Raw genomic sequence first — 18,280 nt, forward strand, 5'->3', positions numbered from 1 at the left:
GTCTCATATCTCCAGTCCGTTCTCTCACCTTTCCCCTACTCATTTCTGCTATTTCACAAGCATTTGCTGACATCCGCCCCAGATCCTTGTTGGTAGCTCCCGCGCTCCCTCGCCAGAAGGCTGGGGATTGTGGCACCGTAGGAGGAAAAGCATAGGCTGGTGGCCAACTGCCTGAACCTGCAGCCCTGTGGATGCAAGTGGCCCGTTACCAGCTAAATCAGGGCCAAAGGAGAAGCAGGCAGGGTGGCTGGCTTTCAAGTGTAGGGGAGGTGGATCTAGGACACGCAGCATTCCCCATGCTCAATGACCCTTTGGCCTGTCCTGGGCCTGGCCCCCCGCAGAGAGACACTGTTTGGGAGTAAAGACCAGAGATGGTCAGCACTCAAATCAATTTAAAAACCAGCTTTTTTATTCTTTCTGTGCTGATCCCAATCACAGCACAGAGACAGGGCACCGCTCGTGCAAAAGCCGTTACAAAACAAATCTAGTCCCAGCTCAACCTCTGCCCACGCCCTACCAGAGTCAACATTGTACAAAACTATATTTACAGGGAAAACAGTTAAAAACGAAGAGGGCGGGAATCCAGGCTGGCCCCAGCCTTGCCAATGGGGGTTCAAGGCATGTGCGGCGCTGTCCCCCCTGCAGAGCTTCATGTGCTGGGACTTCCACACTGGCCATGGGGCTCGGGGGACCCCAACCCCTAACACAGGGTGTGTGCGTGGGGGGGCAGGGCTATTTCAATTACCCCTGCAGCATCTCAGAGTCACACCCCAGCTGTTACAGCCCACCAAAGGGCTGGGCATCTCCAGACCCCCGTCTGAGCACTCCTGGCCCAGCTGCCATCAGTGGGGAGAGGGCTCTGCCAAGCACGGCCCTGCCCAGCTCGCTTCATGAGGCCATTCGGGGTCTAGCCCCAATGGGCCTCAGAAAATGGGTTCAGGCTCTGGTCTTAGACAAAGAGAGAGGGCAGCAAGGCAGGGACAACTGACAGCCATGTGCCTCTGACCCCGGGGATGGAGGGAAGGCCTGGAGAGCTTTCCTGCTCTTCTCGCAGGCAGTTACGATCACTAGAGGGGTTCACAGGGTGTCCAAGCCTCCAGCAGCACCGTGCCATGCTGGAAAGCCCAGCTGCTGGTACCGAGTTTATGGGAAATGCTCGTGACTTTGGATTCTAAGTTTACAAACCTAGCCCCAGGGGGCAGAGCAAGACGAGCAAACGGAAGTTAAAAGTGGGGGAAAAAAGCACACATTCTCCTTCCAACCCGTCTGGGAGCAGCATCCTTGGCTGTCCCAGGAAGGGCTCTGCTGCTCAGAAGGCGTAGCGTGTGCGGATATCCTCCAGCTTCTTGGACACCTCAGGGGGGGTCCTGTCCAGCTCTTCTGAGACATTCTTCTGTTTGTTGGGTTCCATGGAGTTGAACTGTTCACAAAGGTCCCCGTCAATCACGTTCTAGCAAGAGGACACGGGAACACGTTAGAATCTGGGCATCAAACGGGCTCGGCCCCAACGCCACTTAGTTAGAACAGATGAAAGGGACAAAAGGGCAGCACCGTAAATAGCTCTGCCAGGAGTTTCTTAATCCCGCTTTGGAAACAGGACCACGCTCAGTAACCTCATCTGCTGGAGAAGAGCAGCTGGAGTCAAACTAATTAACAACAAGAGCCTCAGCAAACCCAGACCACTTGAGGGAAGGACAAGGCTGATCTTGCTTCAGCCAACAAGTCCTGGCTGGCACGGGGTCCCTAGATGGTGTGTGCTGGAGGGGGCTGAAGGAGAAGATTCTGAGTGAGGGATCGGTGAAGGGGAAAGTCTCCAGTCAGGTTTCAAAGGTCTCTGAGGTCTTGTGACTCAGCCCCAGGGCCATCAATAATAAGTCTGACTCATCTCTGGGCAATTCCTCAGTAGCTGGAACATGTATCTGCTTATATGCCCTCTTAACAGCTCCAGGGACACTACAAGAGCTGCAGCGATAAACATCCTGCAAGCTGTAAAAATGCTTTGTGGAAGTCTTGGGTATGTGGCACAGTGACTGCTCACAGCTAATACGACGGCCAGAACAGCCAGGCAAAGCCATGCAGGCGCCAAAGGGTGGTGGACAAAGCCGGACCGGGGGAGGGTGCAACAGGCAGGCACCTGTGCAGGGTGTAGATCCAACACTCTGCGCCACGGCCTACTTTTAAAATCTTCCTGATTGTTAATATGAGGCTCTGGGGTGGACAGCAGTGTCACCTAGTGGAGAGAGCACTGGGCTGGCACTCAGGAGACTTGGGTTCTGTTCCCGGCTCCACCACTGGCCTGCTGGGTGACCTTGGGCAAATCACTGCACCACTCTGTGCCTCTGCTTTCCCAGCTGTAATGACATTGATCTCCTCTGCAAAGCGCTTTGAGATCTATGGATGAAAAGCACTAGACAAAAGCCAGGTATTACAGGACACTCCCATTTATCTGAAACCCTGTTAGCCAAACCTCTGCATTACCCAAATCTCTTCTTTGTCCCACATCATGAGATACATGGCTCATGCTGGAGACTAGGGGTTTGGTTCGGCTAACAGAGCACAGACTCACGGCCAGAACTATGAGAAGGACAAGAAGGGATGCCCCACTGCTGCTGAATGGCTCCTACGGCCGTGCAGGGAGCCCTCTGCAGCTCCTATGTCATGGGAGTGAGAGTGAGTGGGGCCATGACAGCAGGCTCACTGTGCTGCTGCCGGGCTGGGGACACGTGATCCCTGCAGGCACAAGGTGCAGGGAAGGCTGCAGTCCTGGCTGGGGTGGGGTCTCTGCTCTGCCCTGCCGGGACCGCAGCCTCCCCGTCCACACCTTGAGCCTGCAGGGATGGGGTGTCCCAGACCCTGCGCCCAGTGCAGGGAGCCCTCTGCAGCCCCGCAGTCTTGGGAGGGAGTGAATGAGGCAAAGCGAGACCCCAGGACCGGCTACGAGGAGCCCCCAGCCACAAGGGGCCCCAATGGTGAATGCTGCCTGCCTTCTTGATTATCTGAACAACTCTCCATTATTTGAATAAAATCCACATCCCCACACTACTCGTATAACTGGGAGTATTCTGTATTGCGCCATTCAACAGTGGCTCTGCTGACATCAGCTTTGCTCTCATAGTTTATGCTTTCACAAGCTCCCTGGAGGGAGTTGTGGGCCTGTTATTCCATGACACGCTTGCATGTAATATTGGAACAGTTAACGTGTCCGGTGTCAGACCTGCCAACCTTGAATACCGCTGCCCTGGCGGAGCTAGACCCCTGACCTACCTTGACTGGGAAGTAGTAGGAGCGGAAGCTCAAGTGGTCCCGTCCACACAGAGGGGGATGCTCCGACCTCAGATGCATCTCCACGTGCTGGAAGAAGTCATGATCCTGAAGGGACAGAAGTAGTTGAGAGGTAGAACAATTTGCTCCTCTCACCCATGTGAGGTTGGAGTAACATCAGGACATGGCAACACTCCATTAGCAGCCTGTGCCCTGCACAGCGCAGTTAATTCCTGGCCACAAAGGGGCCCCCCACCACTTCCAGGCACTGATTCTTTTTTCCACTGGGACTGAAGGATCCAAAACCAGCCCACTCAGGGCCATGCTACCAGCCTGCCGTGAACACAATGGGCTCCCCAAACTTGCATAAATCCAAACAAGTGGCAGCTGCTCACACGTGTAGGATGGCAGTGTGGCCAAAGCAGTACAGCTCCCAGCATGCACTGCTCCAGCAGCCTGTGCTTGAATCAAGATGCAGCTTTGAGCACTGGAGCCAGCTGCTACAAGCTGCACGTTCCTCTTAACATATAGGGCTTCAGGTTGTCCCAAGCCATATAACTCAGTGGGCCACACTTTAGCCAACCCTTTAACATGTGCACCACTGTTTAAATCCATCCCAGACAGGAATGAATCACAGGTGCTTTGCTAAAGAAGCAGTCACAGGGAAGACCGGTTAGTGGGCTCTGTCTCTTCCCACCCTCCTTCCATATGCCCTGATCTCACCGGCTCCCTTTGGCAGGAGCTTTGTTGCACACTTGACTTTCACATACTGCACACAAGCCAACAGAGGATGCTGACACAGGAGCTGGGCGTGCTTGGGCAGTCACGCCGTGCTTCTGCAGCAGGATGGCTCTTACCTCGTGGGACGTGAAAGGGACCAGGATACCAATGCCCCCTGACAAGGTGGTATACACGAGAGACTCAGACCCTCCTGGAATCAGTGTGGTCTTCTGTAACGACAGCACCGTCTCTCCCACGTGGTAATTCATAATCACCTCAGCCTGCAAACAAGTCCCGGGTCAGTGTTCTCCTCTGGAGTTCATCCACAACAGATGTACTCACAAAAGGGGTCAGCAGGTAGCGCCCGGCATGGATACACAAATGTGTATCTGCATCTGAGCAGTAAAATCTGCAGATTTGCAGGGCTCTAAACCAGGGGCTCGACTGAGACTCCGAGGCGGCACCCCCGCCCCCACTCTGGAGCCCGGTTGGGGAGAGATGTGCTGGCAGCTGTGGAGAGCTGCGGCAGACCCTACACCTGCCCTGGGCGGGGGGCCTGAGCAGCCCCTCTCCCAGTGTCCCAGCTCCTCACCCAGGGCAGCTGGAGGGACCCAGGCTCCCCACAGCTGCCAGCACGGCTCTCCCCAACCCAGCTCTGGCTGGGGAGGAGGCAGCTCAGAGCCGCAGCTGGCCACTGGCGGACCCTCCACCTGCCCTGGGCATGGGGCCCGAGCAGCCCCCGGCCCCTGTCCCTACCCCCAGGCCCTCTGCCCAGGGCAGGTGGAGGATCCGCGCCGCAGTTCCGCACAACTGCCTGCCCAATCTTACCATCAGAGCTCTGTTCAGATCCAGAATTTGTACCCATGTCAACAGTCCACACATATAAGGCGGATACCCGCGGATTTGCACGGCTCTACCAGCAGGAGCAGGAGAGGGGAATGGAACAAGCTCTTCCACTGAACAGCGTGCGGCAAAATACAGCGCTTTACCCAATGGCTTAGAGCTCTTCACACACATGGATGTGGCTGGTAAGAAGGCAGAGGAGTGAAGGAGAAATGTAACCTGCAGGTCCTTGCCCTACTCCCAGAGAAACTCACTTCTCTGTAGGTGTTCGCCAGCGCGCTCAGAACTGGACGGTGCTTGGCTGTGGCCATTCTCGTTACAGACCCTTACCCGGCAGGATTCATCTCCCGCAACATGCACTCGCATTCACTCTGCACAGCTTCACAGAGGAGCTGATTGCCTCCTCCCTCCACCCCAAGGTTACCTTCTGCGACGCTCCATTGAGAAGCCCTCTGTCCCACAAAGCCTTGTTGCCTGTCGGATCCTCGTCTACCTCATCATTTGTGTTGGGAGGCAGCCTCACCTGTATTGACAAAGCAGGACACAGTCAGCATGCTGGTCTGTTGCCAGCACCATACCGACAAGAGATGGACACTGCCATCTGCCATGGACACTGGGGCATTTAGTTTGCATTACAGCAAATACCCTGATCTGCTGGGAATGCAACATAGACCCTCGCTGGCATGTGTGTGGGGCACTAGGAACGCTGGACGCTTGAGTGTTTGGGGAAATCCGTAGGCCACTGGAATGACCCATCTCTTGTCATTCACAGCAGTGGGCCTGGCTACACCAGCTGTGGCCCTGTAGCGTGGGCACTTACTACAGCAACAGAAGAGGGTTTTCCATCTGTGCAGCGAATCCACCTCTCCGAGAGGCAGTAGCCAGGGTGACGGATGAATTCTTCCGTTGACCTGGCGGTGTCGACACTGGGGTTTAGGCTGGCTTTGTTACGTTGCACAGGGCAAGACATTTTTCACAGCCCTGAGTGACATAGTTAAGCCAACCTACCTTCCTAGAGTAGACCAGCCCAGTGTTAACTGGCTGTACAGGAACAAGAAGGCAGAAAGGTGACTAGTAATGCAGCTCCTTCGCCAAAGAGGGCATCCTGGAGGTTTATCCTCACCTTAAACTAAATGCATCTCTTAGCACCAGTGTAATTAAAGAATAAATAACAGCATGCACCATTTTATACTGTCAAGTCCAGAAAGTGGCCAGAGTCAGGATATAAAGGAAAGCATGTATGCATCAGTGCAGAGAGTAGGAACACAGGACACAGCACCCACAGCATACGGGGAAATAAAGTAAAACTCACGATAATTAAGTGCTAAGTCACCAGGGCGGAACTTGGCCACATGGCACGGGTCTCTGGTTGCCTTGGAACCGGCATTCACAGAGCGTGTTCATAAAGGCGAAGCTAATTTGTGCCAGACCAGCCTGACGGAAGCTGGGGCATAACGACAGACAAGGACTGGCTTGTGCCTCAGCCAAATGCCAGCTGAGTAACATTAGACACGTCTAGAACTCAGGCTTCGAAACCCCCACCTTGTGTACTTTAGAAACTGGTCGGACTACCATCGGGGGACGCAGTCCATATACCACTGAAATCCAGCCCCCAGTGGAGGACAGAACAGGTCAGGAAGCAGCATGGAATTCTGTAACCAACCCAAACTGCACAGGGAACTTCTGGAGGCAGAGCTAACACCAGCGCTGGGATTTGGCCAATACAAAAGATAAATACCCTTGCTCTTGACGAAAGCATCAGAGAATGGGTAGCGGCTACCAAAGGTCAAGAGCACATCTGCCCTGAAAGTTTTTATTGTTAAGTAAGTTCAGTGAACTTTTGAGGATGGCGGTTTCTGATACCAATGCTTTAACTTGTTTGCTCTGAATAACACGCTGAGAAAGTACAACAGCCAGCTGTCTCACTGACGAATAACTGTCCCACGGGCACTTGTAACAAGCGAACATTGGCGATAGGGCGTTGGCTCTAACATACATTTTCTCATTTCTGTAGACACACGTGGCTGTACCCAGCGAGTACTTGCGGTCTCTGGGGTGTCCTGACGGTCCAGACACATGTACTCACCACACAGATGTTGCCAAACTTGTCTGCTCCGGCCACAGTGTCATAGTCAAGGAGGGTGGCGGTGGTGACCCAGCGGGGGTAGGTGTCATCGGCAAAGATGATCAGCTGGTTCTCATTCCTCTTGTAGCGCACCCAAATGAAGCTCTCCTGGACGTCCGAGACGATCACTCTGTGCCCGATGGTTTGGATGCCCGAGATGTAGTTGGCAATGTGCTTTTAGAAAGAGAATTACAACAGTTAAGTTGCCCTGATAAAGAACTCAAATGGGCTTACTCAGGAAATCCACCCGACTCAATTAATTTTAAATGCCTTGTCTTCCTTGCTCCATCAATTAGTCCCCAATGTTACACCCTGGCTCTGACCCCACAGCTGCAATTCCAACCCACCATGGCTCCAGAACACGGACAGTGGAAGTGGTGTTGGTGCACACCTGAACTACAGTGGCCACTGTGCACAGTTCTTGAGCCCATAAATAATCCTGTCTGGAGCAGTAGTAGTCTGACCGGGCTATGTGTAGGAGCAAAGATCCCAACTCTACATCTACAGATGTGTGGACAATGCCCCCTGACCTGCAGGCCAGGCAATGCCCCTTCACAGCTCCGGTCACGAAGCATCTGGGAAGAAAACTTTGCAAGTTGTGATGGGAGCCAAAACCTAAGCAAAATCTGTCCTCTCCATGTTTCCTTTTTACCCTGTGGGTTTCTTAGGCCAGAGGCTGGCCTAAGACCTGCAGCTTGTAGGGGAAGGAAATGGGAAGAGAAGCAGCCAGCTAAAGCACTAGAAAAAGCGTTTTGTAGTTTCTTTAACTACTTTTTTGCTGCCTAATGTATCAACCACGCAGAACAACTCCCCCCCATCATAAGCCTAGAGCAGTGGTCCCCAACACGGTGCCTGTGGGTGCCATGGCGCCCGCCAGGGCATTTGTGTGCACCTGCCTAATGCCCAGCAAGGGAGAGAAGCCACGGCCCCGTGCCTGCCAGGGACAGAGAACTCCGGGGCTGCAGACGTTGGTGTTCTCTGTCCCTGGCAGGTGCGGGGCTGCGGCTTTTCTCCGGCTTCTCCGGGGCTGCAGGCTGTGGGTGCCGGTGTTCTCTGTCCCTGGCAGGCGAGGGGCTGCGGCTTCTCCAGGGCTGCGGGTGCCCATGTTCTCTGTCCCTGGCAGGCGCGGGGCTGCAGCTTCTCCAGGGCTGCAGGCGCCGGTGTTCTCTGTCCCCAGCAGGCGTGGGGCCCGCCTAGTGCCCAGTAGGGGAAAGAAGCCGGGGCCCCATGCCTCCTGGGGACAGAGTACTCCGGGGCTGCAGGCGTTCTCTGTCCTTAGCAGGTGCGGGGCTGTGGCTTCTCTCTGGCTTCTGTGGGGCTGCAGATGCTGGTATTCTCTGTCCCCGGCAAGTGCCAGGCCATGGCTTAAGCCAGAGAGAAACCACGGCCCCGCGCCTGCCGGGGACAGAGAACTCCAGGGCTGCAGGCTTCATTCTGTGTTAAAGTAAGAATAATAAATATATTTGGACTAGCAGTTCAATGATGTTTTACTTTTAAAAAATACATAAGATGAAAATTGTTTATGATATTTATTTTGTAAAAATTCCTTAATTTTTCTTACAGGTAGATAAAAAAGAGCAAATTCACATGGTAAGGTGAAAGAGTAACTGCCGAATAATTTAATTAATACCTTTTACATGTAAAATTACCCTTTTTATCTTACGGATTCATATATTATGTAATATTAAATATGATGTTTTTCGTATTATTTAATGTACAAATACAAAATAAGCCTAAGACACTGCTACGAGGGTGGCTCAGAGCCCAGGTCCACTGAGACTTGGGTCCAAGGCCTCTCATTTTGCAGTGTGGATGCAGCTCAAGCCGCAGGCCTGAGCCAAAAAGTCTGCGTAGTGCAGTACACACCCATCAGCATGGCTGAGACACCCAGGTTCAACAATTGTTTTCGTATTATTTAATGTACAAATACAAAATAAGCCAGGTTTACAACACAGTGTGGATACTCAAGTGCAGACTTGGAAACTCCGAGTCCACAAGCAAAGGTCCCACAGACGTGGGCTTAGTGTGCAGTGTAGACACAGCCTTTGACTTCTGTCCTGGCACACAGCACCTTCTGTGGCTGTAAATGAGTGAAGCTTTTAACAGCTGCCCACTTTAGCTCTCCAGTGTGTCCAGATCAAATGGTACTCCAGAGCCTCATCGCTCCACTTGCTGGGCTGTTGGCAGAATCTACTGTCCCCTAGTATAAGAGGGGAAAGTGTCTCCCATATAGTCAAATGGGAAATGCTATCAGACCCTCAACTTGTATTTAGAGGAGAGATGACCCACATATGACACAGCAGTACTGGAGGGACTGTGCATTTCATTAGAACAAGTGTGTGAAAAACTCACTGACATTTCTGTCTAGAAGCAAAGCATGGTGGAGTTTTAAGGTATGTTGCTCACATGACTGGTGATCAAATGATAGATGTGGCATGGGAGAGAAGCAGTTGCTGCTGTGGTTGATTTTTACTTGGTATTTCCTAGGTTATTCTGTTTTGAGGTGTATGCACAGGGCACCCAGAACTTTGGATGAGGTCCTCCGATGTGGAGTTTATAAAGGACAAACAAACACACACACACACACACAGAATGTACCACACCTAAAACCCTGCTTTGAAAATGTATCCCCAAGTGTTACTCTTTACTCGTATCCCTCACCCCAAGAAATGGCACCAATCAAGAACCAAAGCCAATACCTTGTTCTCACATTTCCGAAGCAGCTTCTTCTTGCCCAGGTCATATACACGTAAGAGTTTTCCAACTCCAATTAAGACTCGGCCTTGGAATGGGGCAATGGCTGCAGGTACCTCCTCCACAGGGGTCTACATAGGGAGGTGAAAGGAATGCACATTAGAAAGTCCAGTGAGACAGACAAAACCTGCTCAAGACAACTGCCTGTACTTGCACCTTTACTGGAAAATACAGCAGAGCTGGAGAATGGACTTTATCCAGTGGTTCTGTCGAAGCTTTAAAGCCTTGATACTGGCAATGGAGTTCTCAATGCCATGGTTAATCAGAGTCCTTGATGTGTCCTGCAGAATTCCTAACTCCCGTGCCACTAGTACACCATATGCTGGAACACCATGTTTTATCAGTGCTTATGCAATCCTGGAAAGAATACTCCCAAGCCACTGAATCGGACATAGCACTTAAATGACGGAGTTGAGTGCGGAGATCATTCTACGAGCAATTGAGCAGAATATGCAGGAAGGCAGAAAAGGCACTGTCACCTCAATCAGTGGCTTTACTGTTTCCCCAGTATGAACAAGATTTTACTTTTTGCTAAATCCAGTTCAGATTACAATCAGCAATCCAGTCTCAGGAGTCTCGATCCAATTCAGTGCTTACAATAAGAGTTCTGGACCAGCCAGTGGAGAAGATATTAAATCTGAAAGATCTCAAGACGTCCTTGGCAGCTCTAATGCAGGCAAATTTTCCTAAGGATAATGCCATGTTCTTGTTAATCCAAAAGGACACGTCAGCGATCACAATGGAAAAAATTAATTCCACTGGCGTTTTTGGTGCTGACAGTCATCGGCACATTTTTCCAGGTTTGGTCACACCGGCTAACAAAAGCCAGTTCACCCAGCTAGTTCTGTAAGCTACATGGTGGTCATTAAAAGGCATCATAGTGGCCCTCGCCCAGGACAGAACCCTCTTGATGAACTTGGAAATGTGGGAAGAAAGAAGAAAGGCACCACATTCTTCAGCACTTCCTCATTCCCTGCCCATTTCTCAACCATGCTGGGGATGCATGGGGAGGAGAACCGAGGTTTCTCTGAACTTGGCACTGTTCAAACCCTGGAGGTCCATCAAGTGATCTATGCTACTATGAGCAGGTCAAATCACTTATGCATGTAAGCAAAGGAAGGTGCACAGGCCCATACTAGCTAAACCGGGGTATCAGGGAACCTTCATCATCAAGACAAGTGACCTGAGTGCAGGTCAGCTTTGTAAAGAAATAGCCACCATGAAAGCTTTTCAACAGTGGAAATACTGCATTTTAAAATGGCAGCATTTCCCCACTCTGACTTCACTAACTTTTCTCAGGAGTGGGAACAGAGTCCTTACCTGTCAGTCCACTGCATGGCAATGCAGATATGGCACTGGCCTGGCTTCAGGAGACCCAGGGTCAATTTCCAGCTCTATCACAGACTTCCCAGGTGACCTTGGGCAAGTGAATTTCTCTGGGTCTCAGATCTCCACCTGTTACTGGGGATAATCCTTCCCTATGGCCTACGGGGGCTGCGAGAATAAACATGCTCATAATTTGTGAGGGGCTGAGACTATGGGGTTGGGGCCAAAGAAGCAGCTAGAGAGACAGTAACTCTGAATACAGAATTTTCTTGCCAGTTCCTCCTGGAAAGCAGACAGGCTTCTCCCTACTTCGAAGTTTTCTGAGCAGGAGAAAAATTATGGTTAGCCTACAGTCTCCCCAAATATCTAGTCACTTGGCCAGAGCCCAACTAGTGTCAGTGAGGTGCCCTGGAAAATGAGTAGTGAGATTTGCAGCTACTGCCAGTTGTGCAAAGTTCCTGCATCTGCATTGACTATCACCTGCCTGGCACAGCTCAGGGCTTGCCCATTTACCCATACTGGCAGTAGCCACGAGGGAATGTGGAACTGGCAGCTGGCACAGTCTATCTGGTATATGCTTTGGAACAAGATTATCTCAAGGGGACTCAAAACTGTAGTTTAGTGTGGTCAGTTTTCCAAACCCATCTGAAGATTGTCTGGGCCTCTCATGCACTCAGTGAGCTCCAATGTGGATTTGCCTGGCTCCCTTCCCCCTCTCTTGGCCTGTACCTCCCCCAATGTTAGCACAAGAGAGGTCAGCCCACTCCATGCAGGGCACGCTCACCTTGTGTAAGAACTCCAGCTTCTCGCCATTATTCACCAGCTTGTATGTGTAGATAAACCCACCAGCCACCGACCGGGGATTCAGAATCAGGTCCTTGGCCACTCCCACCAGCACATGCCAGTCATCACTGGCGTTGGCGAATCGGCACACTGCCACACTGGGGAAAACACAGACAGGCGCCCAGAGGGTAGTGTGAGCGAAGTATAGAAACCAAAGCCAGAGCTGCCTCGGGCTAGGCGCTGCATATCACACATGGATGATAAAGCTGGGTTAGAGCTTTGGAAGCCTGACTTCACAGTGCTGATTTCATTCATCTATCCCCTCCACTCAGCTTTCCCCCCTAAAACGCATCCTAAGAAGTCATTTTTAGACAGCAATATGGGTACGGAATAGTCCCTGTGCCCAGGCAGGAAGTGGGAATCTGGGCTGCTGCTTTTTCTTTTGAAAGGGTATCAGGAGTGTGGGGGAGTCAGGGCCCTGCGGCCTTGCACCTCTTACTTCCAGCGATTTACCATGACTTTCAGCCAGCCAGCAAAACAGAAGGCTTATTAGATGACAGGAACACAGTCCCAAGCAGGGCTTGTAGGTACAACCAGAATCTCTCAGCCAGGTCCCTCTGGGGGGCAAGGATCTTAGATCCCAGACTTGGGGATCCCTGCCTCTTCCCAGCCAGCCCAAAACTGAACCCAAAAATACCCCTCCAGCAGGCTCTCTCCCCCCGCCCCTTTGTCCAGTTTCCCAGGCAAAGGTCTTAACTCACCCCACCCCCCTTCCTGGCTCAGGTTACAGGCTCAGGTACAGTCCCTCACCTAAAGTCATCCCCTGCTCTCCCATGCCCCATGTAGACAGTTCCAGTAAAACTAAACAACATGACCCGTGTCAGTCGGCTTGACTCATCTTCCTTGCTGCAGTCCCACGTGACTTCTCTCTTATACACAGTACCTGCCCTTTTAAATGCACCCACAACATTGCTTGGCAGTTTAATCTATGCAGAGAGGATGCTAAGGGAGGGAGGGGAACACAAGGACAACTGCTCCTATCATCTGCACCCCATAGGGCCTTTTTAGCTACTGTCCTTCAACTGCCTGTTTAAAGATCCAGTGAACATGCTGGCATTAAGCGCTAGTGCCTGTGCCCACCCTGCATGACTGGGCTGGGTGAAGGGAAGAGAAGAGCTTCAGGGTGCTGGGAGGTGTCTACTGGGGTTTGGTACCCAGCATCCCAGCAATATGGCCTTTCAACTCAAACGACGGCTGGGCAAAATAAGCAGCAATGTATTAAGCACATGACAGCCAGAGACTGTGTCTGGCACTGCTCCTTACCTGAAGGCAGCTTCGTTCTGCTCTAGTTGGACCAGATCTAAAGTATTGCCCTGGATGGGGTTCATCACTCGGACAACAGAGGCCCACTGGCCATTGCCTGCCTTGGGGGCCCCGAAGATGGACTCGGGAAGGTTCTCATTCAGAAAGGCGGCTGCCATCTCTGCGGCCAGTTCCCTCTCGTCCTCACCTGCAGCCTCCACCATTTCCTGCAGCACACATTACAGCAGGAAGAGAAAGAACTCAGCACAAGAGGGGATTCGTTTCAAGACAGGGTGATACCCAAGCTCCTTGGCATGGTGGTGATTTAGAAGATGAGCTTCAATGTTGAGCGATCCCCAAAGCAAAGTGCTACCAATATGAAAGCCAAGTGAACGTTAAAGCCTCTGTTTTACAAAGCCAGAGAGCCAAGAGCTCAACACCTACAAGGCCACAATGCCGCTCGCCTTGCTACAATACAGCTTGTTGCTATGGAGCTCAAAAGTATGGCATCCTTGATTCCCACTGCCCAGGGGACCATTGCTCTGGGGAGACAGCCTCCAAAACACCAGCTGATGCCACAGAGAAATCTTTGAGGAAAACAATCTATTCAACTCCAAGTAACCTCAGCAATAACAACAAATTCTACAGAACATGTGATACACAAGCAGGATCATTGCTCAGCGAAATGATCTGCAAAGTCTGTCAAGGCACTAGGGTACTTGCATGCTGTGAACGGCAGCACTTGGACTGCGATTTATCTGCTGAAATTATGATTATGTGGAAACGCCTCAACTGAACTAGAAAACCAACCACTAATCATTTGGCAATGTGGAGTCTGAGGCTGCTATTAAGAAATCAACTGCAGCAAACGGTAAAGAACAATTTGTCCATATATAGGCTCCTTCAGAGGAGCTCAAGTGGATTTTCAAACATTCAGTGTCAAAGGGTCACCTGCTGAGCATTAAGTATACACCCGTTGTACACATGGAGACTGAGGAAAAGAGGTGAAGTGACTAGCCCAAGCCCAAACTGTACATGGAACACAGTGCAGGACTCTGAGCAATCTCTCCTGCCATCCCTACAGGCCTGCACTGCATTCCATCCATCCCGCCCTTCGTGCTCACACCCAGCAAAAGAATTCCAGTCCCTGAGGTTAACATAGGTGGGGATACTCAGTGCTCAAGTGAGAGGGCGTCCAGAAGGACATGTGCAACTATGAGCTGTCCTGATTACCTCAGCCATTTGCTGCTTCCTCTGGGCCTTCGTGGCCTCGGTGTAAGCATTGTGGTCTGTCTCGATGATGATCAGGTTGCTGCTCTCAGGGTGAATGACGAACCTCCTGGGGGTGTACTGCAGCGGAAAGGCAACCTGGTTGAAGACTGCCCCCAGCTTTTCCAATGCCAAAATCCTACATGGACAGAGAAAGGCCACATGCATTTAGCAACTTCCAACACAAGCCACTCCCCAGAGACAGCAAGGATGGAGCTCAGTCTTCAGCTCTAATCTTATGAATCAATGTACAGGTCAGCTGCTGTTCTCTGAGCAGCCCAGGCCAGACGGGAAAGCGCAAATCGCCCTTTCCCAACCCTCAGAGCAATGTTTTTTTTCTTCAGAGCACAAACCGACAGAGCTCTCAATAGCGCTGTAGCTTTTTGGAGTGGATGCTATATCAGAGCTATGTGAGAGATCAGCAATGGACTGGATAGTAGTTTCCTGGCAGAAGCAAATATCTTATGCCTCAGAGGAAAGTGAATGCTCCTGCCTCCAAGACACCAGGCCAACTGTGCAGTGTGATCATACTAATACCATGCATTTGGTTTGATGACCCCACTCTGCCAGGCTGGAAAGTGAACTACAGGGAAGGGATGTGACTGGCTCATCAGTGGGTGAACTGAGCACAGAATTCAAGTCTCCTATGACTCCCAAGTCCCTGTTTTATATATGAGACCTTGCTATATCTATGCCAGAGATGACAGAATGAGTGGTGGGTGATCAACAGCCTTTTGCAAATGGTGCGGTTATGCAAAAGAAATCATATTTTATGAGAGGGAAAAAGGTGGACAAAAGGAATAGGGGAATCTTGTGAATATGGCATCTGAATCCAAATGTTTTTTTAGAGGCTACAGCTGGCCCCAAAAGTTTCGCCAATGAAAATCAGGTTAGTCACAAGACAAGAAAAAGATCAGTGTCTGAATGACTGGTCTTTCTGCAGCTCGCCTGCTCAAATGCCAGCTCATCTGGAGCCAGAATAACCATGAGTCCCTTCAGAAAGATTCCTTTAAAAAAAACGTTGAATGCTTTAATATGCCAAAAAGGAAGACAAGAAGAAAGTGCCTGTTTGTAGTTACATAAAGCAGGGCTCCTGAATTTTCACTTATTTTCCTAATTATTCCCCGCACCCTGGGCTGAGATATGAACAGGCAATACAAAAAACACGGTCATTCCTTTGATTTCCAAACCAACAACTCACTCCATTTTCCTACAGAGCACTCTTCTCAGTTCGTGAAGCACCTTCCTTTTCCTGTTATTTTACAGCATATAGCCAAATAGGCCAGCCACAGAATTCCCCATGCAGAGAAAAACTTAATTCCGTCTCTCTCCTGGTAAAAGTCAGAGTCATTTTTAAATCTGTTCGTAGTTGAATTACTTTTCTTTTGCTATAAAATAAATCCAGCTGCACAGCAATTCATGGACCACTAATGGACCTTTCTGGTGGCATACAGAATGAGGTATTTTGGGAACAAGCAATGGGGGACTGCGGAAAGATATTCCATGAGAAAATGTTTGGCGCTGGCCAGGGCAAACAATGGCTCAGAACAAAATCACAGTAGTCAGCTAGAAGTGGATTTGCATTTTCTAAACAGAGGCCTATAAAATAAAAAAGCCAACCCTGCTTTGCACTATCATTGTGGATCAGTGGTTGTGTTTTCGACCACTTGGTTGGACATTTTTTTGGGCACATATTAGAAATGTCATCTCCTAGCTAGAAGGGGATTGTATACGATACTCCTATGATGCCTGATCCCAGACCTGAAATACTCCTGTGATGCCTGATCCCAGACCTGAAATACTCCAAATGCTGATACCACCATATATTTACTCTTGTCTCCAGGGCCCCATTGCTAGGGTAACTAGCTTAGATTCTGTGGGTATTTCTACATAGCAAAAGCTGTGCATGGGCTGGCCTACTGGAGCTAGCTTGAATCCACGTAACAGTAGCAATAAAGACAGCACAGCACGGGCTTCAAAGCAGGTAGTACAAAGCTAGCAGAGCCTGAGCAGGCATTCAGCTCATGAGTCTGCTCCAAAGCCCATGCTACGCTCACTGCTATTGTTATCCATGCTAGCTCAGGGAGGCCAGCCCACACACAGCTCTTGCTGGATAGATCAGCCTTCACGTTTACTAATTCACTGCCTTTTCGTAATGCACAAATGAGCCACACCATGAGCCAAACCCAAACCAAACACTGAACCAAATAAAGCCGTCGTACCTAGTGCTCTGAAAGCTGCTAAGCAAACTCTGGCAGCCCTGCTACAAAGGGTAGCATGGCTATTCCACTGAATGGGCAGCTGTCCCCACCAGGCCCTTTTCACAATGTTGCTATCCCAGACTGCAATTTCCAGTGATGAAATCCAAGAGAGCTACTCAATGTGCCCTTCAGTCACTCCTCCTGCAGCTCGGCCAGATGCATTTAAATTCCCTTATTCCCAGTTTATCATGTACTTTCCCACTCAACAACTGTGCATCCTATTTCTCAGTGGTGTTGTAATCTCCCCTCATTTAGAGGCATGAGAATCAGAACCATTGCAAATAGTGCCTCTCAGCTGCAACTTGCTGAAATACAAGCACAGTGCTTGCTGTATGCAGGGGACAAGTTCGGGTAATAAACATTTCCGCTGTGCATTCTTGTGAATGTCCAAATAAACCAATTGCTCAGTCTGCCTGTGTTCCTATTGGTCTAACACAGCTACCAACCTTGAGAACCGTATACAATTCTAAAACCTTGAGGTGACCAAGCTGGACACTAAGAACAAACGTTTTGAAACCTGCACAAGAACTCAGCCCTGCTAGCAAAATATTGCTCTGTAAATAAAACTGATGATTATAATTGTCCCAATATGGTTATCTTCCACCTCACCTTAACATAGTACCACTTTAAGCATAAAAGGTGCTTTCAGACTTAAGTATTCTTATGTCCTGCCCTGATGAGCTTACAATCTAATCTGAACAGAGAACCAGTAACTGAATATGGTAGGTAAGGAGAAAGGAACAGGATTATAGACAATGTTACTTGGTAGCGCTACTTGATTCTTCTAGAACAAAAGGAAGCTGTTATCTCCTTTTCCTATTCCTCCATACTCCTGCCCCCAAAACTTCTTCACTGGGAGTGTGGCTATTAGCTTAAACAAGGTCAGACTGTTACTGAACAAAATACACTTAAACGACCCCCATTTTATTCAATGACCTAAAAACTCAAGGTCAGAAGCATCAATCACCATAAAGAATTTTCCTTTTACAAATTAACTACAAGTTGCATTTTATGAGCCTAGTGCTGGAGTCTGCATCTTGCTATCAGCTGACAGACACTGTTACGATGGATTTTAAAATATAATAAGAATATGAATTGGTAAGCTAGTTCCAAAGTTGGAAACTATCCCAGCTATTACAAACAGGAGCAACCCTGCCCCATGGGAACACCTTGGATTATTAATCGTGGTAGGAAAAGAATTAACAACATTTAGACAATTTAAGAAAACAGAACATCTGGAGCAAAACTGGTTTCTAGTCATGGCTTGAAACCCTAAATGGGGCTGCTGTGTATACTGCAGAATGCCTCTTGTAATGCCGACCGGCAGATCCACTGGTAGAAACAGATGAAAAATGACAGGGTGGTGAAATCTTTGAAACAGCTGTGCATCCAACTGGGTTGTGCTCAAAGGTGCCTGACCATCTCCCAGTGGGGGACAAAGTTCAAAGATCTTTTGAGCCCAGTAAGCTGGGATATTTACTGCAAATTCGCCCACACACTATAAATTAGCTTGGTGCCAAACTGCCAGATATTGAATATGAACAAATATGTCTGCAGTGAAAGAGTGGTTTCAGGGAGAGGCAGGTGATGTTTAAAAACTTTCTTTATCCAGGCATCATACCAGGAGACCCCAATA

General features: G+C 49.9%; 1 protein-coding gene across 4 annotated transcripts in view; it reads right to left on the minus strand.

Moving 5' to 3' along the window:
• Window positions 1-387: 387 nt before the first annotated feature.
• The window catches only part of SF3B3 (splicing factor 3b subunit 3), a 48,822-nt gene continuing 30,929 nt past the window's right edge, over window positions 388-18,280 (minus strand). For all 4 annotated transcript variants that reach the window (XM_050922329.1, XM_050922328.1, XM_050922333.1 and 1 more), the window contains exons 18-26: window positions 14,348-14,522; window positions 13,136-13,341; window positions 11,814-11,970; window positions 9,649-9,774; window positions 6,911-7,123; window positions 5,249-5,347; window positions 4,119-4,262; window positions 3,265-3,369; window positions 388-1,450 (exon numbers count right to left, since the gene is read on the minus strand). In XM_050922329.1, the coding sequence (XP_050778286.1) occupies window positions 1,310-1,450; window positions 3,265-3,369; window positions 4,119-4,262; window positions 5,249-5,347; window positions 6,911-7,123; window positions 9,649-9,774; window positions 11,814-11,970; window positions 13,136-13,341; window positions 14,348-14,522 (1,366 nt within the window). In that variant the 3' untranslated portion in view covers window positions 388-1,309. The remainder of the gene's footprint in view (window positions 1,451-3,264; window positions 3,370-4,118; window positions 4,263-5,248; window positions 5,348-6,910; window positions 7,124-9,648; window positions 9,775-11,813; window positions 11,971-13,135; window positions 13,342-14,347; window positions 14,523-18,280) is intronic.

This window comes from Gopherus flavomarginatus, chromosome 14 (genome assembly GCF_025201925.1).
Source record: "Gopherus flavomarginatus isolate rGopFla2 chromosome 14, rGopFla2.mat.asm, whole genome shotgun sequence".
Classification (NCBI taxonomy): Eukaryota; Metazoa; Chordata; order Testudines; family Testudinidae; genus Gopherus; species Gopherus flavomarginatus.